General features: G+C 40.6%; 2 protein-coding genes across 2 annotated transcripts in view; one reads left to right on the forward strand and one right to left on the reverse strand.

Moving 5' to 3' along the window:
* LOC110977979 (retinoic acid receptor beta-like) overlaps nucleotides 1-4520 on the reverse strand; it is a 67342-nt gene extending 62822 nt beyond the window's left edge. The window contains exon 1 of the mRNA XM_022232556.2: nucleotides 4246-4520. The gene's annotated coding sequence lies outside the window, so the exon portion shown is untranslated. The remainder of the gene's footprint in view (nucleotides 1-4245) is intronic.
* Nucleotides 4521-5117: 597 nt separating this feature from the next.
* Nucleotides 5118-23681, forward strand: part of LOC110977984 (ecdysone-induced protein 78C-like) — a 74521-nt gene continuing 55957 nt past the window's right edge. The window contains exon 1 of the mRNA XM_022232573.2: nucleotides 5118-5807. Within this exon, the coding sequence (XP_022088265.2) occupies nucleotides 5780-5807 (28 nt within the window). The 5' untranslated portion in view covers nucleotides 5118-5779. The remainder of the gene's footprint in view (nucleotides 5808-23681) is intronic.

The raw sequence follows: 23681 nt of genomic DNA on the forward strand, positions 1-23681 counted from the left end.
CACAGCTCTATGGCAGGTGGCTGCAGCCACACCGATACCCTCCTGTGCAATCTCACGCCATAGCCAGGTAATTTGGGCACAGGCCAACAAAAATTATGGCTGTTACAGCACAGATCTGAAGTTACCGAGATTTCAGGTTTCGGTTTTTGCGGTGGCAGATTCTCGATTTTGATGTGAGTTTCTTGAAATTGATTGGAACTGTCAGCCCTTGAGCAAAATCTTGCTGACAAATGCTTGAAAATAAATTTGTGCAGAAATTTTTACAGAAAAGTTGAGAACTACAATGTGTGAGCCTCAAGTTATGTCACTGCAACAGCTCCCTCGTGTGTCTGGAAAATGAGCAAGGACATTGTAGATGTGGTCAAAAAGGTTGGCACTGGAAATGAACTGAACTGAAAAGGGATGTTCTATACATTCCTTATTCACATCATATTTCCTCTGGGCAGCCCGCCAAATACAACCGGGCCCTACTGGTAGTACATTACTACATGTATCCACATGTACATTGAGCTGTAATGAGAACCCTACTTGTAGCAACAAGACCTGTACACATTGTAAAGTGTACTGGAAAAACATCAGCCAAAGCACTATCCAATTACAGTCGGTGCCATTGCCACAAATCGAACTTTTGATTACTTTTGTATTTTGCTAGTGCTATATGTATTTACAATGTACATGTATATCACAGCTGGAGTTTCTTACAGTGGAAATTGGATCTTAATAGGCAAGCACTGGTTTAAATGTGGGGGGGGTGGCAAGAATGCAATTATGAAGTTGCAAAATACTTCCAATGGCTGGCAGGCCTACAAAGTGGGGGGAGGAGCAATATAACGACATTTTGAAAAGTGGGGGAGAGGAATGACCCCCCCACGCCCCCCTGTTCCGCCTCCATTGTACACAAGTGAATGTAGCAGTTTCTTATAAAAAATCCAGCGACTCTATGGATCATTTCAATGTACTTTTTAACTCAACATGAGAAGAGTGGAAGGTGATCTCCATGTACAAGTAAAAATAAATATAATAATAATAATCACAGCATTTATAATGCGCACAGCATCTGGAAAGTACATGTACCATTCAGAGGTGCAAATTACCATTATCCCTGCAAACTGGGCTCACATCATCTGAACATTCCTGAAACCATCTCAGCTCCCTAGGGAATATACTAGCCCAGTGCTGCCATTTCAGCGTAAATGTTTAAACATAACCTTGTCTGCCCTCACAGGTACCCATTAACTCCTGGGTGGAGAGAGGCACATAGGGGTACATGTATACAAACATACCTTCCACATTAGTGTAAGCATGGAGGTGGTGTAAGCATACACCTGTAAATGCACATAATTTTGAGGCTCTTAGTATCATTATCCACTAGTACCAATGCCCACCAAAGTGGTAAGCATTTCGCAGCATCGCCAGGCATTAACAAGAGTTTGATATTAAGCTTTAGCCAGGTTTGATCTTCGGGTTTCACTGCTGCACTTACTGGCAGTGTTATTTGTCAACGTCAGCGAGCGATACACTTCCAAACCCGAGAACTGTACATGAGGTTATCTTTTGCCTGTGTCACACAATCATGAGTGGAGAATGGTGGTGTTTCAACAGCTAATGTTGTTATATGACTCAAGCTTTGTGCTAATGTACTTCACTACCAATCTCCCCTGCATAGTTCACTGTGAACATTTGGCAAGCCTAGCTGACATTTCATTCATGTACAAATGTACCGGTACTGGTTGGTCCCTGTTCTGAAAGCAAAGACTGGACACACCCTGGCAAGTCAGTAAGTGTGTGTGCCCTCAACAGTGCTGCCTTACAAAGTTATATACATGTACCTGTGCAGGTTTTTGCTGTTTGGCCAATATCCACCCAGTGTGCTTGATGGTAAGCCACGGGGGGAAGATATTTTATGCCAGGAAAATTTTGACTTGATTATGGGGACCTTCAGGTGCTTTTGGTCCTCAGGGCTGGGTAAAGAAAAAAACTTATCTCCAGGGTTTTGGGGAAATGGTGATAGGCATTTTCATAAAGATAGAAGACTTTTCTAAGATGGTGGATTTACTTGACGCTTCTTTTATGACATACATTTTAGTCTTAAGATGCTTTCACCCTAATTACTGCTGACAGCTTTAAGTTCTGTTACAAACAAGTAAAAGATAAAACAAAAAATCTTGCGAATTCCAAGAACCAAAAAAGAGAAAAGAATTAAATCAACAAAGTTTAATCAAGGGCCTGACATTCAGATCCTAGCAGAATCTTCCTCAAACACAAAGTGATAATGACACAGTAAGCTGGCAAGGAAGTGCCCAAGCATTGACTGATACAGTCTGTTAATCTAAAAAAAAAACCAAAAATTAATGGAAAATGAACAGCCAGTGTCAATGTACACTGGGATCTTTAAGAAAACAGTGGTTGAATATTGACACACAGAAATGAGAAATTAACGGCCAGAACCCACTGACACACAAAATATATAAGATTGTATGATTTTCATCAATGTATTGACTATTGACAAATTTGACTTCCATTCAACTGAAATTTCCTCTCTTTTTTTTATCACAAGAGTACAAAACCCAATAGTGCATAAAGCATTCCATGTACACCATGGAAGTCCTTTCACAAGTTCAATAGCGGTAGCTTGTGGCATGGCTTAAGTTTAAGGGTACATGACACCAGACAGTACACATGGGTCTGTAATATAAAAAGGAATATAAATGAGTAGGCTTCACAAGCCTTTTGTGGTTCTGTCTTAGTGAAATGTGCAATATTCAAAGTGTTCTATTCCTGATGAATGACTGTTGCTAAGATGTCATTGATGATCCAACTTCACACTGCCCAACTTCAAACTGTCCAACTTTAAACTGAGAACTCAAAATTTGCTCACTGAACACATCTGCAAAAAAAATTGCTCACTGGTAGTGTACCACTACATGCCAGTACTTGGGTTACAAATCATTAACTAGAGTAAAGAAAATTTAAGACAGCTAACCCCCCCACCAAATTCAGGCAAAATGTAGTGTTGAACTAGCTGGCACATTGAGGTTTTCCTGAAATGACATCATACGTTGGCAGTTTGGCTCATAAATATGCAAAAGTGACTTCATTAATAAAATAAAAAAGGTTTTAAATAAAATGCAGTAAAAATTTAAAAAAAATTAAAAAGGAAAAATGAGGTTGAGATGGTCACAAGTGTGCATTTCCAAAGACTACATTAAAAAATTACACTGCGCAGATAACTTAAAAATTTTTGCAATTGCAGAAACATGTGAGGATTTTAGAGGGGCTGTCATACAATTGTGTATTTATTTAGAGACCCCCAGTTTTTCGTTATGTATCTTGCAAATCTGGTTTGTTCCTCCCCCAAACAGGCAATGCTCTCTTTATTGCCCTGACACCATTTTTTTTTGGGCAATTTCAAATTGTAAATTGTGAGAAAATGTGACTTTCACACAGATAAACCAGCCACGCAAATTTGACTCCACCATGTGCACGAGTTAAAACACTCACAGTTTCCCTCATAATTTCCCTCAAAACTCAAAACCCTACTCTCTCCACAACATCAACCCTACAGTTTGTGATCGTGATAATGTTCATAGTCATCTTCCAAGGTAAATCTAAACATTAAAATAGGTCTCCCTTGTATCTGGGTCCCCAATACACAATCCTCCATTAAATAATCTCACATTTTATAACTGGGGAGGGTCCTAAATGTTAAATCTGCCAGGTCTAAATTTGAAGTAATCCTCCACAATGTCAATGACACCGCCACGACCGCTGCCGTGCTGAGGCTCAGCTGGAAGGCCGAGAAAAGTTAATGAAAGTGTCATCCGATTCTTTAATCTCCCTCGTTATTGTTTAAGTCGGGTAAACGTGCGTCAATTTCGTAAAACATGTCTACATTAAACCTCGGAAACGCCAGAAACATAAACTGTAACTGCAATTCGTCACCTAATAGCGTGACATTCCCCGACCACTGGTACTGGTGGGCCTACATGGCACTTGTCTCCGGACAATAATAAATTAATAGTGATACGGACGTATGCTCAAACCGAGCCCTGAGCCGGCCGTCCGCCCGCGAACACAATTGGTTTCTGACACTCAGAGTGACACGGAACCAATATTTATGCGAAATTGTCACGACAATTTATAACAGCAATAAAAACACAGGAGAATGGGTTAAAAACGTGCACTGCATTGCTTTCTTAACGACAACAGGTGAGTAACAAGAGCAAAAAAATCCAGAAAACTCACCGAAATTCGTGGAGATTTTCAAAGAGCCACGGGCCAACTCGTCCTTGGAAAACATCAACCTCCAACCCGTTGTTTGTGTTGTCCCATAGAGAAATATCAACGTTGCAACCTTGACTAAAATGGACCAGACTATTCCGTGTAATGCAGGGGTGTGGTTCATGACGTTTTGCGGTGACAGGGTGAGTGAAATTGGAAGAAGATAATCGACCCTAAGATGAAACACGGAAGGAGAAAAAAGAAAGACTTTGACTTTTAGCACAATTTACATTTCAAATCCCATCACTCTTGAAGGCTCTTTCTTTGACACATGACACATTCAGACAGGTCATTAGGTTGGTCAGCCCTGTTTTACGATGTTGAGTAAGTCCATTATTTCTGGGGGAAACTAATCCAATTACCAATACCATGGTTTTTATGACTTATTGTATTTTTTGTTTCTATGACAATCTTTAATTTTCTAACACCTATAGAAATAGCGGCAGTTACTTTTAGCTTTTCTGTATGATGTTTTATATCAAAAATAAAGGTAATCGTATTAATTCAGTTTACCCAAATGAAGTGTAATTTTGTCCCACGTTGGTGTGAAGGGTTAAAGTTTAAACTAGGATGATACCAATATTTCAGGGGTTATAGAAAATCTACGACAAACAACTGTAATTCTGTAATTTTGTAGCATACCAAAAAATTACCGGGAAATGTGAACAAGCTGCTGAAATAGCCAGATCATACCACTTGACCTAAATTTAACAAATCATAAAAAGCATTACTGAAACTGAGAATAGTTTTGTCACGTTATATCATATATTTTACTGCCCCTTTAATACATAGTTGCTTATTGGGTGATTGAATATGTAGTGTTATGGCCTTGCTATGCTGCGCTAATCCGTATGTGTATGTCCAGTGTGCATGTACATGTACGTACGTACATGTATGCAGTGCGTACATGAACTTGTAAGCCAGTTCGAATGAATGTGAACGAGAAAAAGTACATGTGGTAAGCAGATAAGTGAATAAAACTACTGCTTTTGCCTGGATCTGCAGCCATCATTTAAATCAACACAATAATGTGGTTCCTTGGACACTGAGGTAGATTGGTGTGGTCATCGGAAGAGAGGAAGAAAAGCAGCGGTTATATCCATCGTTCCAGCCCCGCAGTGAGGGATATCGCCAGAGACTCGCCCCACCGGCATCGGCCGAAGGCAAGAGCGCCGCTCTGCGGAGAGCCGACCACCCGCTCGGTGCATCCTGACCAGCTACACACACGCGGTGGTCAAGCCGTAAAACACTCACTACTACCCATCGCCATTCGGCCTTGAACTAAAGCCACTCCGGCCACGGCCAGAGGGGAGTTGAAAGGTTCAGAGCTAACGAATGATCCGCTGGACGAGTGACCAACATAGAGAGGGATTCTTCGACGGGGGATCTAGTTCTTTTCGCGGGCGAGGAAGATAATCAAGAAGGAAAAAAACCTGACTGCGGATTCCAGGAAGACCTTAAATTTTCGTCGGAGTTCGGAAGAAGACATTTGTTCTGAATGTACAATATGGCGTTAGCGCTCGCAGGTAAGGAGGAGATCTTGTATTTCGCTGAGCATTTAGTTGACATTTTGGCCTACCCCGTTTTTGTGTCATGGTGAGATTTGGTTTTAGCGGCGCGGTCAGTAATGCGTGCACGGCCAACCGCAAAAAAAGCCACGGCCAGGTCCTGGCCCGAAGTGCTTCTTCGCACCGAGTAATGTGTCACCCTCATTATAATAACAAATAATTGAACTCCGAATATGGATCAGTTTTAACCCGAAGATTATTGCCAGTGCCAAATTGTTTATTAGAGCGAACAGGATGGTTATTTTTATTTACTTCATATTTCAGACTTTGATTCAATGACAGTTGTGAAATACTGCTTACTGGTCAATTGTTGCTTATTTCCTTGTCCTTTTTCAGTTGTTCAGACAGGAAAGTACGCAGTTATGCATACTTCCTCTAGATTTCAGGAAGCAGTAGAAGCTATACTTAAAATTAAAATCCAGTCATGTCAGTTTTGTTAATCGTTACAACGTAATGTGCTGCTTTGCCACAGTAAATTTCCTTTAAATGAAAGTCTGTGCTGCTTTTCATAAACTAATCTGAATAGGCACTCTTTTTCCAAGCAACTTATGGAAATCTTACATTGGGCAATCACACAACTAGTCAGTTTTCAAAAAGATCTAATATCAGATTACATTTCTGTTGTATCACTTTAAAGTAGACTCCGATATTCTCAGCAAAAAATGCACCTTTATCTGTTTCTTGCTAAAAATTCTCTCATTTCTCAATACCTTTCAAAGTGAACTGTGCCATTTTATATGCAACACCAACTGTTCACAATTTTAATTTTACACCATTCATCAAACTCCATTTCTGACACTTTGTAATACAAATATTACCTATTGGGTTACAATGTAGCAATGGACTTCCTATTAGTGTTACATTGTGTCTATTTGGGAACACATACATAGTGTTAATTTTCTTTTGAACAAGATATGCCACACGAAGGGCTTTTTATTGAAAGGGAACATGTACATGTGCTGCACATGTATGCCCCCCCCAAGGGCGTGCTTGTGGCCAGCCATGTTTATTTCCACAATTTCCCCAACACCCCATCGGCTCAGTCATCAACTCCTTTTCAGACTTCTGGTGGTCAACATTTATGTCACAGCTGTATAAGGGAGTACATCTTTCAGGCTGATCATTGCTACCATCTTTGGATTTTGGTGGTTTATATTCTGAAGACAAAAATAGCTATAGGGAAAAAAAATGTGTTCAATTTCGTTGCTGAAAAACTTCATCAAACTGAGATGAACTTTAGACCTCTTGAGTTTGGTGCATTGTACATAGATAAAAACTTTGAACAGATTTAATTCAGGGCAAAGGCCCTCGTATTTTTTATCTTGGGTATTTGTCCAAACAGTTTCGTAGCAAGCTGAACTGCATCTCTGTATATTTGAACATGTGTGGTTCGAGTATGAGATAATATTGGTAAAAAGCCCTTGGAAGTTGGAACCTGTAAGAATTGTACTGTATTAGGAAGCCTTCACAGGGAAATTGAAATTATTTACCTTTTGCCCCTTGAGTAGAAAATTATGAAGGATTTTAGTTTGGTGCATGGTTCCATCGGTAACCAACTGAAGCACCCATTGTTTGTTTAGCTTAGCGGTGACTGGTAACCGGCGGTAACTGGTACGTGGAGTGCAGTGGGCGAGTCGTCCTTCTGGATACATGCAAAATAATACTCGCAGGAGATGACTCAAGAAAGCTATGCGAATCGGTCATTAGATTCCGGAAGCCCGCAATAATTGGATCCATTCACCCAGCGTAGGCCAAAAAAAAAGTGGGGGGGGGGGAGTCATGAGTTTCATCTGAGAATTGCGCAGTGTTAGATGACAGTTTTGTTGCTCAGGGATTTGTAGCCACATCCATTTAGAGTACACTTCAATTCATATTACTTACAGAGTTTTTAAGTTATTGCATTAAGTTGTTGTATAGAGTGATCCGTGAGTTGCATTAAAGTTTTCAGTTTCAAAATGGGAAGGCTGTTGTATAGAATGCACTCGGTTTTGGAGGACAATAAAGATAGGTCCCAAAAAGTCCTGAAAATCAACAGTTACCAGTGCACCTGTTAGGAGCATTGAGGGAAGGTATAGGGGCTTGGATGGGGAGGAGCTGGAAGGAGGTAGGGTGGGAGGGGAGTCAAGGGACTTAATTCTGCACGTGACGTTCGGCAAGAGTTTCTTGGATCCTGGCAGACAACAAGTGGAGTGTCTGACTACATAAGTCAGACATCTTCATTAGAATTGATTACTCAGAAGTGGAGTTTCAAACATCATTCCTTGGATGTGAGCAAGGCAGCCAATAGATTTACATGCTTTTATTTGGTCAAATTAATGTGAATTGATCCTCCCAAACTGGTTTTATTCATGTATTTCAACTACATTTTTTCCAACTGTATGATATTGGCTTTCACACATGTATGCCCCTAGATCAAGAAACCTCTGCTGAACTTCTCATTTTGATATAATTATACTAACGTTGGCATCCTTCTCGATGTGTAACATTATTTGGGTGAAAAGTGAAAACACTGAAAGTTCCCTCAGCACTTCCAATGAACAGGATTTAATGCTTGAAGGTAGGGCAACGTTTTCCTTTTTCGGTCACAAATGTAGAAGACACTTTCTGGTTGCATTTTGATCTACTGATTGTGAGTCTGTGACTCTTACAGTATTATCAACATAGTGATATAACCCTGGACACTGCAAATAGTTTGTTCTGATTCTAAAAATAAAAAATAATCTGAACTTTCAGCATCAAATAAGTATTCAGAATCAGAAATATATACAATTTGTATGAAATCTATCCTTGTCTGTGCAGTTGCATAATTTATGCATGTTAATAAGCTCTTAATTTGTATTCAAAATTATTTATAACGTTATCGTATGAAAAGTTTTGGCACTATGCTGTTTATGATTGTGAATATGAACAGTGAATGTGCTGGTATAGTTTGTGTGCATAAACAGAGAAGGAGGAATATACATGCTGCAGTAAAACCAGCCATTGATTTTATGTCATTGAAACAGCCTGTTAAAAATTGTGGGTTGATTTTCTGTACATGCACCCCGCCAATGTTAATGGGGCCAACTTTGCTATATTCACGTACATGTACGTATACAGAGTATATGTACCATACATGTGCTTATGTTAAGTTTATTGACAAACACCCATCTGGCGTTAATTATATTCAGTGAGCGAAATTCTGGCTGAGCACTTTCAAACACTGCGCAACCCCACTTTATATTTAATCAGCAAAAAATAAACAAATCTGATCTTGAAGTTTTGCACTTGCCCTCCACCCACGGAATACTGTAGCCTACAAATAAACTGTTGATGATTTCACCTGAATAGAGTCGGGTAATTTTAGTTTAAAGTCAAACGTCAGCAACACACAGTCAAAGTGCATAAAATTTCGCCACAAAAAGAAGTGGAATTTGAGACAGTTACTTTGTACTTACAATGTAGATACATGATACTTAACCATAAATAATGGGTACCAGGATTTTTGCTTTTTAGCAGTGGGGGGATCAGATAAAACATGTTGGCCTACTTACAAGGTTTGAAGATTCCAACATGTCCTTTCAGGAAGGCATACACTTCTTGCCATTGAACCTTTATTATTTGACAAAAAGGGTATTTTTATGCCTTTAGCATCCAAATGTAGCTGTAGTCTGGCTGTCTGATGGCTGTTTCCTGTATTGCTGCAGTGCAGGGCAGCGCGGTTTGCACTTTAAATTGCTTTACTTCCAAATTTTTCAATCTGGTAGTATTTTTCTTCTCCGGGTTAGCACAGCCCATAGAAAATGCCCATCCAAGCAGGTGCAGTGATGCTGACAACAACCATCTGTTCGTGTTGAAGCCATACTGTCATTTGTTTGTTTGGCTAATTAACAGCAACAAGTGGCAGCAAAATGAACGTTTAGTGAAGTAATATCAACCAACTGGTTGTAGGTCAACATCAGGTGTGGGACTGGCCCCCCTTGTTAAAACAAAAAAATGAAACTGACATCACACATGTGCATGTAGATGCCAGTTGCTCTGTGTGAAGAAATAATGCTTGACTCGGCACATATTGAGTTGTCAAGCCACTGCATCTGTTTGCATTGCACTGATGCATCTGGACCATTTTTCGGAAATTTGTCAGGTTTTTTCTTTCCCTTGCAAACCAAAATTGAATTACAAAAGACCCTTTCACACTCACTTCACCTCTTCGTGTTTAAATCACTGTGCGACAAACACTCTGGTGTAAGATTGGTGTTAGGTTAACACTCTCTGAATTTGCAGACGGGGGACTGGCATTGCCCAGTGTAGTCCTCAAGGGGTGTTAGATTGACACTTCAGCTGTTTGGCAGTGTGCATATCTTGGGCCATCTTTGGAGGCCCAAAGTTTATGCATGTGTGTGTTAGAGACTGGCCAAGCAGTACTTAAGATCTGAGCCATAGTGGGTTGTTGTATCATGACTGTTACAGGCCATGTCTTGTGACCTTTTGTGTGCTAGAGATATTTACGTGTAAGTAAAACTCTGCTAGAACATATTTCAAGAATCCCAGCATCTTGAATTCTTGTGTTTTCGTTGTTTTTCTGCTCCTTTTAATATGACAAAGTCCTGGTTATATTACAAAGAAATGTGTCTGGTTCCTGGAACTTTGTTACATGCATGTACATGTATAAGGAGAGTTGACTGTATATCTTTAGCCCATACATTATTTAGTCATCACCCGAGTCGATACTCCTCGAAAACCTGGAAAATTACAAATACGTTTGGTGCACTTTGCTGCACTGGTAGCTATCTTTGAAGGCCCAAAAGGAGCCAGTCCCGGAGGTGTCATTTGTTTGTGCATGGCAGTGGGTGGGTGCCCAAGCTATCCAGTCTTGTAGAGATCAGTGGTTTCCGTCCACAGATTTCTTATGAATCCAACAGCTTTCGTACGGCAAAGCTAGCCATTTCATGAGTACTCGAGGTCCCGCACTCTCCAGCAGCAGGATCACAGCTCATATATGCACACTGTGAGAAACCATAGGATGCCTGTTAGTGTTAGCCATTTGCAAGCTGCAATTTGTACTTCCTGCAGTGTGAGTTTGTTCACTGTAATTCTCTAGATTCATCAACAACCTAGCCATTCTGAAAAGATATAGGGATTCCAGCACTGTTTCCTTCACAGCTACTCTCCAAATTCACATCCCTGCATCCTCCTGACAACGGAGAGAGCACGCTCTCCAAAACATCCACCGGTGCTTTTCACAACTCCACTCACTCGAAAAGAGATACCCAGTGCTACCTCATGCCCTTATCTCTTTGCTAGTCTACCATTAAAGCCTTCAAATCATACAGATTTTAATCTGATATTGCTATTGATAATTGTTCACTGAGCATTGAGGTTTCCGATGGCCCAGAGTTTAAAAAGTAAACTCACTAAACAGGAAGTTAGTACTTCACAGCTGACCCTGTATCCTGTCAGGATCATAAAGGTGCTACTATAAGTCATCAAGTCTGGTGCTAACTAGGATTGTTCTGGTAGCCAAAGTAGGGTTGCAGTCCAGTCAATCACTACTTTGGGTACTTCATAGAACTTTGAAAAAGTCGCATATCCCTCAAACCTACATTTCTAGGTTTGCATTACCAAACTGAAGGGTTCCATAATCACTCTAAGGTCATTTACATCTGTTTTCTTACAAGTTAAATTATATATTTGTATTACCTACTAGAAGAAAATGTATGTTAAACAATTATATTGTGTTTGCTATTGTTGCTAAATTAGCAACCGTATCTGTTCACAAAATGAGGTTTCATGTTTTTGTTTGATTTGTCAAACACAATAATGTTCTGTCATGGCATGCTGAATTGGGTCCAAAAATAAAAAATAAAAAAATAAAAAGTCATCAGCAGAGATAAACTAGGCCCTATGTGTTGTCAAATGTTTTGCCATCAGACATCAACAGGTGATGATAACAACCAAAGCTATATACCTCAAACTGAAGTAGAATAAACATCAGTCATTAGCCTATTTCAAAGCCTTAATTATTAACAAAACAGCATTAGGGAGGTGGGGGAGGATAAAACCAGTGGCTGACCATACCCTGCTGTTTGTAATAATGGCGTTAGCCCTCGCGCTCCACTATGAAATTGATGTTATTATTGCCTAGGCTGTTCATGGCCTGTCCAGTTGATATCCTACCCTCTCCTTGAACTGGCTTTTCACCTTCTCTTTTCTTTTTTTTTATGCGGGTAGAGTACATGTAGTGAATTACTTCACAATCCCCTCAAGGCATGATGGGAAGTCATTTTTCTCAGATTTATTGAACAGCCGGAGAGTTCATTAAGCCTGGATAAAAAAGAAGATAGGCTATTTAGGACACAGTGAAGGACTTCACACTGGCCAAAATCTTCAGGGTTGTCTGGAGGGTAAAAATTATAGCTTTTTTTTTTTTGCTTTAGCGTGGAGACAGATCAGAAAGACTCGGAGCTGTATGGGAGTTGCGTGGATGAGATGGGTGTTTTTCACACATCAATAGAAGCAGCGTTGAGAAGAACTTGTCGTACACAGAGGATGAATTGATCATTGCAATTTCTGTGCTCATGTCCATCCACTCCATTTTGCCCCCGGCTTCCTCAATTTATGCTGCATCTGAAAGCCATTGCTGCAAACAGGCAACCTACTGAACACATGCATCCGTGGGAAATGGCCCTAGCATTTATACTGTCCAGTGGCTTCCAGATGTTTACAGTGAACATGTTGTGGTTAACCAAAGCTGTCAGTGTGGGACAGGTAGCTTTTCTGTGATCACATGGTCCAATTAATCCTTATGCTTTGAGGGTTTAACTGAAATTCCTCTATTAAGCTGGTCATTGGTGAAATCTTTGGAAATTTATTTACTGTGAAGTAATGCTCATCTTTCGGCCAAACATACAATATCTATGCTTGCTGTTTCCCTGCCTACCCTATATTGACAGTCCAACCTCAAAGTGTTTGTCCCCCCCCCAGGGGAGGAGGGAGGGCGGAGGGGAGTAATTTTGGAAAATGTAAAATTGGAAATAAGGCAGAAAAAATGTGCCTAATTTTGTTTGAATGTGGTGCAGAAGGGTTCCCTGGACTTACTTATGCAGGCAACAAATACCCTTTGATTAAAGGGTTGTTCATTTACATGTAATTTGAAGCAAATACCACCTGACCTGTCTTGCTGAGTTAACCAGTTAACAAACTGAATCAGTATCAAAGGTGAGAAAAATTCTGGTTTCAGGCGCCATGTACTGGGCAGCAGAACTATTTTTGGGGGGATTGTTTTTTTTTTTTGTATTAGCATACATGCGACAACTTGTCTTTTTAAGCTGGTAACCCATTTTATCCCATACATCCTGAGTGCAGCCTCAACTGGTCCTCCGTTGTCAGTTTAGACATCAAGGAAGCTTCCTGTTTTATGAAGTTTGTCATAAAACTCAATGGCCTTCTTATGGCACTTGAGTTGCAGAGAGTAACAATGCTACTTTTTGGCCCAGTGTGTGTGTGTGGTGCATAGATCTGTGTCCTTGGGTGACCTCTGGATCACCTCTTAAGCCCCTGATTAGCAGCTTCAAAGTACACAAGCCTGACCCTCAAGCTCCCCTCATGAATAATACATGCATCCTGTTGCATAATGCATGATTAGATAAGGGACAACATGATGTAAGTGATACTGTCCCAGCAGGAATGTTTTATGAAATAATTCGTGACACATGCATGCAATGTCCTCAGCTGACCTCAAGCTTTTTATACATTAGTGTACATGCATACCGGTGTCTTTGCTGAGGTATTGGCCTGACCTTCAACCTGCACAGCATGAATAATTCATTGTCTTGTGGGTGAACGATACACTACAAGCCTTGCCCATGTCAATAGCATGTACACTGCACAGTGTCCATGTTGAAGGTATGCAGAAGTATTATGATAAACATCATTGTCATACACTAAGTTGATATACAGATAACTATCAGTTACCAGTATAGTCATTTGGTAGAAGTGATTAAAACAATGCATACAATAATACATGTAAAGGAATGTGCATACATGTATTTATTGTGTCCTTTTTAAAGCCATTTGCTTTGCTGTATCGTTTCAAAGGGCCATAATTTTAACTTCTTAAAGGTTCTCAGCTACATGTATTTCATATGAAATATGGTTATGGTGATTACCAACATGGTCGAGAAAAGAAAAAGAAACTTATTTGGAGGAGTCAAAAAATAAAGAATTTCTGATCCAGCGCCCCGCCCTAAAAAAATCATGACGTCACGTATTGAGCAACCTTGCCACATGTCTCCATGCAACGTACAACGTTTACCTTTCTTCGTGTCGTGTATAGTTGAGTCAGCAATGGCAGATTCTGAACATTCCGAGAGCAATTTTGAAGCCGATTTTTCAGAGGAAGAGTTTTGAAACAGCTCTGGTTAGGATTTTGTATGTTTCAACCAAGACGCTTTCGGTATTCCAAACTCTTCGTGCAGCATTTTCACATAGTCAGCGGCTTTACAATGGTCACTGCAGATGACACTTATCAAGAATGGCTCGTCCCAGTTTGCACTTTGCTGTCTAGATTTTCCATAATGCCGGATCTGGGAACCTGTGCAGGCATACACCATCCTTTGGTGTATTGCTACATCCTGCAACAACACATCTAGTTGGCATTGTCGCTTGCTGTGGCCAAATTTCAAGGATTTTTGGAGCATGATACCTCGGGCAATAATTTGGACATTCCATGCGTAACGCCGGGTCAGTGGCCCCTACCTTAAAGATTGGGTTCTGCACATGATGTCATCGCATCACGTGATGCATTACATCATACTTTCAGAGTTTTTCGAAAAACGGACACAGTTCTTGTTTTTGTATTCAGTACAGATTTATTTAACACAACAATGCTCACCAATAGAAGACAACCTTTGAGCACATTCTGGGCAAATGTGCATGGCCTCGAAATGTCTGGACATTTCTTTCCGCTCAAGTCATCTCTAAAGTGCGTTATGTCAGCTGTGTCCCAGTTATTTCCTGAGCTGATGTGATCTGTTGCTGTGATGTGACTTTGGGGACAAAAGGTTCCAGGGATTTAAAAACCAGAAATACTCTGCCATAAATTAGGAAAAGCACCAAAACTTGCAATGCTTTTGGTCGTCGCCAAGCAGTTTTTAAATTTCTTTGTGTGACATTGAAACCAAGATCAGTGAACAACTGATTTTTCATAATCAAAGTGAGATGACATCCACTTTTCAAAAGTGATTGAATTCAACGTAGGCAACTGATCAAATTTGGTATGTTGGCAGGGCACTTTGTGTAACTTTTTATGTGGCAAGTCTCACTCATTTGTGACTAGCAACTGGAATCTCTCCCGTGACCAAGTTTCCACTTTCCAGTTTGAGCCCCCAAACTCTATGCTGAACCCTAACACACATGACAGCAGTGACGGGCCCATACAAAATGATGATAGTAGACATAAGAACAGTGACCAGTTCTTATATAGCGCATGTTTATATGCTGGATGAGAACTGACAAGTCTTTAGTTTTTTTTTTGAAGAGTTTAACTGCCGGGCATGATTCAATATTGTTTGGAAGACTGTTCCACAACTCCGTAGATGCATGTTTGCCCGCTGACCATATGTCTTTGCGAGAATTTAACTATTTCCAGTTCGTCACTGGAATCAGTTTCTGTTTTCAGTTCATCATTGAAATCTGTTTCTGTTTGGTCTGTGGTCTTAGTTGCCTAGCGACGGTATCCTCGGGGGGCTGACGCAACCTATGCAGGTACATTTGCACACCTTTATATTGCCATGGAGGAGGAACGAGTAAGGATATCCTGAAGTGTATTCGTGAGATACAGGCTCTGTCTTGTGATAATACAAGTTGTCATACTTTAATCAGGTGGCACTTTCCATCATACCAGTGGCCTCAATGTGCCTATCCAATCGCAACCTCGTTCTTCAGGTAAGACTATTTGGCAGCCCGCGCAGGTATACTCAGCAAGATATGGGACGGAGGGGTACCCACACACTCTAGACTGTTGCTCCCTGACACGTCCCCCCTAGATGTCTGAAAAGAATTCCTGAGATTCCAATCAAAGAATGACCAACAAAGGTGAGGGGGTGCTCTCCGTCCTATATCTTGCATCAGATGTGCACAGGCAACCTTGTGCCAACATCTGTCCTCACAGGTACTGGATTTGAACCCCTCACCCTATGACCGAGAGTCACAATTCCTTACCACTGGGCCCAAACACCCTCAGTTTGGTATTCCAGCAGAGCATGCCCAAAATGAAGCGCATCCAAAGTTATCAGGACTCGTGTCTGAGGTCTGCCCTATCGCCACGGCCCTACATGGATATACGTTTTGAAATACTGAATTGATTCATTTCAGCTGGCGAGGCGTTAGGTCTGCATGAAGCCAGTCTAGTGCATGTGCGTATTCCTTGTGCAGATGGCATACAGAGATCTCCACATTCACATAGTACACACGTATGAATACAGATGTGTAGTTCTGCATAAAGAGTTATGTTCACCGGTTTGCTAGTGGCTATAACTAAACAAAAGCAATAAATTGCTTAGCAGCTGCACCAGTCACTCCAGGCATTCATACCAACCCTGCATTTCCCCCGGAAAATACTTCCTGTTCATTTTGGGTCTAGTGCTTTTTTGTAGTGCGCTGTTCGCCTCCTGTGCATGAATTGATGTTTGTCAACCTGGGCGCCCCAGCAGTGCCATGAAAAATGAAGTTATCAGTGTGTCAAAAAAGAAATGCATCCCAAAACCAAGGATCTCAGGGTCTTTCCCTGGCATGTACTTCTCTGGGGCTGACAGATCTGTTTTCTGCAGGATGCACGTACACGCACCGTTTGAGTAATTTCCTGTTCAAGCCAGTTTTTTGAGATAAGACGCAAAGCGAACATTTCCTTAATCGAAGGATCTCCACCAAGTATTCAGTATGTGTGACTAGTGCACTAATGTCAATGTTGTTTAATTAATAACCTCTAACTCTAATTCTCGTTTCTTTTTTTTTTTTTTTTTTTTTTGCTTTGAGCTTGAGGCTGTCCTGGAGATTTCAAAAGTTCTGCGGCGTGCAGGAGCCCAGTGGTACATTCTTTGGACTTTCCAGTCATGTAGTGTACTAGTGGTAGCCTCCATGTTTCTGCATTATCACAAAATCTACCTGCACTACCCTGTTCGAAAGGTTTGAAAAGAAAGTTTGAAGTTACATTTAGGGTGAAGTGTTGAACCTTCCAAACCTCAATGCTTACTTTTTCAGTGGCCCACATCCTTCTAAAATCCCCAACCTGTCAAAACCCCCCCCCCCATTAGAAAAAGCTCAAGGAAGGGGCATTTTTTATACAACCAGTTGATAAAACATCTCCGTCTTGCCTGGTGAGTTTTTTCTCCAAAATTGCTGAATTCCTTGTCTCTCCTCCCTCTTAAAAGAAGAAAATTTTTGGATGCCAATATTCAATTATCTTCTTTTCTTTGCATTTTTTTGGGTCCATTTTTTTTGTGCAGCTTTCATCTTGAGTGTCCTGTGAGCCTTGTCAGTGGTGATTTTTATTTCAAAAACAGTGACCTACATGTACGCTCCATTCACACAAACCTATTTTTTCATTCAACACAGTAGTGCGACATCACCATAACATTGGGCTCATTGACGAATCTGGATGTGTAGGCTTTCTTTAGACTTGTTTACATGTACTTAAATGTACATGTGTTTACATGTAATTTTTTCTAGGACAGAAAACACGTTGAAACACTGTCCCTGCCTTTTACTTTTTGCAGTTTTCCAGAACTGAAGTCATTTGACATTGAACGCAGTGACGCTATCCATCACATAAATATTCAATAGCACTGGTATTGTTGATTGAAAGAAAATGGTATAATTGTTCTTTTTTTGTTGGACTTGAAATTGAAATCCATTTAAAACTATTGTAACATTTCAACTTTAGCTCGGTCACTCATTGGTCCAATATACATGCATGCACAGTGTACGTGTTTTTAAATGAAATAACACAAAGAATACACTTGGTATGCATGTCCTATTGGGGATTTCACATAATTTATCTCCTCGGTGCTTTAAGCTGTCTCATCTAGATTGTTCAGCATGCTGCGAAATGTGAGACGTTCTGACAAATGAGATGGAACTGGGCAGATGGCTGTGTGCAAAAATTGGAATGAGGCTGATCTTTCTCTCTTAAATTTGTAAAGTTTGATAGTTTGTTCCATGTCAAAGAAGTAAAATGAAAATCATGGACTTAAAATATTTTTGTTTGGTTGTTGGTTTGCAACCCCTTTTATTTTCCGAAACTTAACATGTGAAAGCCCTTCTCAATATTTGACTTCTGTTTCTGTGATGTTTATTAGTATATATCATATACTTGAAACTACCATAAATCTTTAAGTGGAAGCAAAACAGTATTGTGAGGAGAATTTTCATCTCTCTGACTCCAGCAAAACCCTCATTTAAACCTCTATCTAGTGCTGTTTCTTTTGCCGCAGCGCCTTACAAATGGTGGAAATTTGTTGACCAAACCACTCAAGCTCGGCAGCTTTTCCTGCACTGGCCTGATATATGAGAACAAACAAGATTCCAGCTCATGTTTTTAGGGTCAGCGTGGTCGGCCGGCCCCGCTGAGGGAGAAAAAGAAAAGCCATGTGAAGTGGTCAGCCGTGGTCATTCCAAGCTGCCATGTGCATGACAGAGCCAATCTGCTGGACATTGCCGACATTGCTGGCCCATGTGCACTGCTTACGTGTACCGGACCTCAGCCCAGCAGTGCGTATGTGACAGGAACGGCCAGCCACGCATAATTTGATGAAGTGAAACCGCATGATGTACGGCTTAAGTGTTCCGACGTGTGGGGAAGGGAGTAATTTATATTAGCCACCCAAAATAGCCTGGCCGCGATGGACAGGGCGCCGGACAGTGAATGTACGTGGTGGCCATTTTTTATGTGAGGTCGATAAAATGTACTCCATGTAACACTCTGGGCACCCATGTTCAGTGGTGTGTAATGCAATTATGATGATCATTCTTGGGTCACATGAGAAAGAAGTCTTCAGTTCCCTGTGCTGGGATTTCCTAGTGGGTACTGCTATCTTTCACTTGTATATTTGCCATGCTTGCGTTTATGTGTTGACAGATTAATGCATGCCTCGCCCTGATGTGCTAAATATAACATTCTAGCATTCCAAAGCAGGGTTTCTGTAAGTTAACTGCAATTCCTGGGCCAACAATTTTGGCTGGGTGTTCTAATTTGACCATGCTCCCATTTGATTTCCTATTTGTTGATTCATAATGTTTGGATACACGTACGTGCATATTTTACCCCAGGCATTGCATACTGTAGGTCTTATTGCACACAGTTGGTTGTTCATTCACTGGTTTCACTAAATCCATCAGGTACATGTACACAAAGGCCAGCTCGCTGTCTGCCGTACTATTCGGTCCATTTGGTCTTTAGGGGGTTATCTCATTATTTGTTCATTTATTTGCATTTTTAATTGCAAAATAGCTTCTTTAACGTTTACAGTAAATTCATCCATCCGTCACGCTCTTTTGATTGTGCAAATTTAAACCGCGTTGTGATATTTTGAACCGTCTAACCATGATTGATGCACTGATTTGCAGCCGTGCATATCAAGGCACTGGGTCTTTTTAGTGCTAATGGGGCAAGCTGTTGGTCAGGTTGGCCATGGGTAATTTACTTTATTTAAATCAGGGTTTTTTATGAGCTGTAACATCCATTATGTTAAAATAAACATTTGAAGTTGTCCAGATTTTGGGGGGAGGGAGATGAATGGCAGATAGTGAATGCAACTGTGTTTGCAGTATGCTCCCAGAAAAACAAAATGTAGATTTGTCTTAAATTGCTTCGTGACTTCAGAAGATAAATGTTACATATTGCACACCGAATTTGACCCTGCTTTCTTTTCTTTACTGAAGTCATTTTTTTTACAGTGAGTGATTAAGCCTGAACAGGTTGATGAACCATTTAAATGTTATGTACATGTTGTATGAATAGGCAGGAAAGTCCATATTCTGCTGCTTGTTGCCTGTTTCAGCAAAGGTTAAAGGTTATACATGTAGTTAACGTGCTACTGGTGTCACTTTTTGTCACTTTGCTTTTTGTGGGAAGACCAAGAAAACAAAATCATCGCACTCCAGTATTCAGGCTTACCAAAGCCATTTCACCCTTAAGTTGTAATTTGTACTGGAGAGTGCTCAAGAAAGCTCTAAATTCCGGTATCACACTGACCAGTCCACATACAGGGGCACCTTCGGACTGGCTGTAGTAGAACTGACCACTGGACTAGTTGGCCAGTCTAGTTGGCTGACCACACCACAATCAATTTCAAGTCCGTGGTCATTTTCAAGTAAACTGGCCGTCAGTCCTCATAACAGACGGCCGGGTGTTGAAAGACACAACACATTCTTTCCTCTCTACTAGGTAATGCTAATCATTAGTCACTGCCTTGCCTGCAGCCAGTGGGGCCTTAAAGGTCAGGCATTGGATGGAGAAATTGGGCTAGAACTGGGTTGTTTCTTTGGTTTTCTAATGAGAATATTTTCCCAGTAAGCAAATATGACAGAGATTGTTAAACACTGTCGAAAATTGTTATTGATGGTGAGGGTATGACGTTTACACATTTAAACTTTAAACAAAAAACTTCTTTAAACGATTACAGATTTTCCAAAATGTTTGAACAGAACCCATTTTTTCAAGGTTTGGCATTTGATTGACGTGATCTAGCATGCATTTTTAAACAATCCAAATAACTGTTTTCCTCCCAATTGCTTAGTGGTAATTTCCCTTTCCACATCCATCTACTTTGGAGTGAAGAGAGACTGAATTTCACACAAGAAAACTGCATAATTAGAATGCCCCCTAACATCAATCTGAAGTTACACATTGGGCCAATCATGTGCATTGTTGGTGAATGATGTACATGTACACGCATGTACCGTAAACACCGAGGTCAAGGTCGCACAAAAACACGACACAAGCACTCTGTTCTCGGAACAGATTCACACACCACCTCCTCGTCAATGTTTCACACGATCACACAGAAAAACTTGTGAGATTTGATTTTTGAAAAGCCGCAAAACTATCAAGATGCCTTACAAAGCTCGAGGCAATAGAAATTTTTGCAAAATCAATGTTTTCCAGTACAGAAAGAATGCCCATGAACACCGCCATGTTGCACGTTCCTGGCGTTCGAGCGGCCGACGCTTGAACAAGAAATCGAGCAGTTCATGAACATATGAGAACAAGCCGCCTGAACTCTGCCTGAGGGAGGCAGACCTCTGTGAAGAGCTGCCTAATCTTTGAAATAGTATAGGAACAAAATGGTTCAAAATGCTTGACAAATGAAACAGACCCCTACCCTTAATTGATGGCAGTACCCGGCTGGGTTAAAATCTCAGGCATTCAGAAGAACCATGAAGGCCAGTGTTGTAGCTGGGTTCCTGTGGCCTAGAAAAGTCATAGGATTTTGTTTCTGTTTTCCAGGCTTAGAAAAGTCATGGAATTTTGTAAAAATTACTAAAGTCATGGAATTTTTCAAACACTCTACGTGATCTGTATTATCAGAAATAAGTTCATAAAATGCTTGATTTTTTTTGTAACTTTAAAGTCCGAATAGTCCAAGAAATTGCCTTATTGGGTCATGGATTTTCATAATTTGGTCATAGAAAAATTCATGGAAAAGTCGTGGAATTTAATTGTCCTTTAGGTGCAGGAACCCTGTTGTAGTCAGTTATATTTCACAAGTATGAATGTATCCACAATTCCTCAAATTGCCAAGAGTGCAGGTATATGAGCACTTTGCCAAGGTAAGTAGAAGGCTTTTGTTTACCGGTATACTTTACATACATACATGTATGAAAAGTACTTGAGTATGAGTAATTCACCTTGAGTACGAGTATGCATACAGGTACTCAAGTGCCAGTCTGAGTACCCCAACAGTGTATTAAGACCAGAGGGAAAGTCAGCTTGTGGCCTAATGTTGCATTGGAGAACATGCACGGTAAACATCTGCCCTATTCGTTGATTTGAATTTTTGTAACTTTGTGTCATTTTGTTGGTCATCAAAAAGCAGCCAAACTGAGCAGGGAACCATTCACAGATTGCATGCTGCCTTGGCAGGTAATCTGTTTTTGTACAGCAAGGTATTGAATACTTGGCAGTTTCATGTTGCCATTTATCCTGGTGACAGTTTGTCTAGTTGCCACAGAAACGAAAAGTGTGTCAGTAAACAGAGATCTTGGGACTTCAATTTCTTTATTATGGTAGAATCGACTACCCCCCCACAAGGCACATGCAGCCTCTTTAACACTGACCATGGCATTCTGAATGCTGTAGTGAATTTTGTCCTGATGTATTGACCTTACGACTTGTCAGTGATATGGCCGCCAAGTACATGATTCAAGGGGGCCCATGCTGGACAACAGAATGATAAACTAGCACACTGACATCTGGATAGCAAGACGTCACAAATTAAAGAACATTCCACAAATGGTTTCTTCGGAAACAAACCATGAATGGCATGTTAACTGAGAACTTTCAGACCCATGACGACCAAAGGCACATGTGCATCCAAAAATCACATGTATTGTATGTTATCGTGCCTTGCTCTATTTTTTAACAACCTCAAAAACATTTTTTGAAAGTAGGAGGCCCTGTCATGTCACTTCCTAGTTGGATCGTTTTTTAATTCTTTCCAAAAGCTATTCTGAAAGATTCTGTAAGGATTGGGATATTGTTCTTGTTTTTGAAAATCTCTGAAACCAGCTTTAGACTGGAGGAAAAGTCTTTCCCCCTCTTACTTATACTACTGTGTTCAAGCTAAGTGTAAAAAGGGACATTTTACTTGGCCAGTGTCTGCAGCCGGTATAATGGGGCTGCTTAGTGCAAACATTTGCCTAATGCAGACAGCTTTCTTGACCAATAAATAGGGATGGATGTCAGAAAAGATAAGAACCAGTTCCTTTTTGAGGCACTGATCATTAAATTGTGGAAATTTCTTTCTTTTTTTTAAGGAAAACTATATTGGTTTCATAAAATTTTGAAGTATTAGGAGAGCGTTTGAAAAATTGAGAAAGAAGAGAAAAGATTCTAATAATTAAAACTATATTGTGGAGGAAAAAAGGGGAATTCCCTAGAGCTGTGCTGACCAAAGATATACGGGTTTATTATGAAGCTCATTGAAGCCTCCCCCTGCAAGGGCCTTGCCCCCAGTGCAACACTTTGTGTCTTTGGTCTCTCTCCATTTTAAGCCCCTGGCACCCTACTGTAATCAACACTGGGATAAATGTAATTTTCGAGGAGTCACCGATATGCACTGATCCCTACTTGGCCCAGATCGGTTCAGCCTACTATTTGCTCAATCACATGAAAATGAATGACCCCCCCCCCCAAAAAAAACCAACAACCAGTAACTGGTTTCCCGCTGGGTTCCCCCTGGTGTCCTGTTTGGCACGGCATGCCGCAGTGCAGAGATGGAGGGGGGGGAATTGCCAGGGCAAGGTCGTTGACTCGTGGAGAATTCACCAGTCACTAGGGATGCTCGCTTAACAGTGAGGTACAGCATCTTGCAAAATGAGCCAAGTGTCCTGCATGGCATCTCTAGCTCTTGGCAGAATGTCTGGCCTCATTTTAACATAAATTTTCAACTTTTCCCGACTTTTGTCTTTCAGTAAGTTTCCGTGAAGGTCTTTACTTCTCCATCTTTCCCCAGTAAAAATTTGTTTCATCTCAAGATGAAAACAATGCATTTTAATTTTTGTTGTTTCGTGCACTTTTATTTTATCTCAAACAGATTAGAAGTTTGAAAAGGATTTTTTCTTTTGGTAGCATTT

This window comes from Acanthaster planci, linkage group LG20, assembly GCF_054643075.1.
Source record: "Acanthaster planci isolate LZ-2023a linkage group LG20, COTS_SCS, whole genome shotgun sequence".
Taxonomy (NCBI): domain Eukaryota; kingdom Metazoa; phylum Echinodermata; class Asteroidea; order Valvatida; family Acanthasteridae; genus Acanthaster; species Acanthaster planci.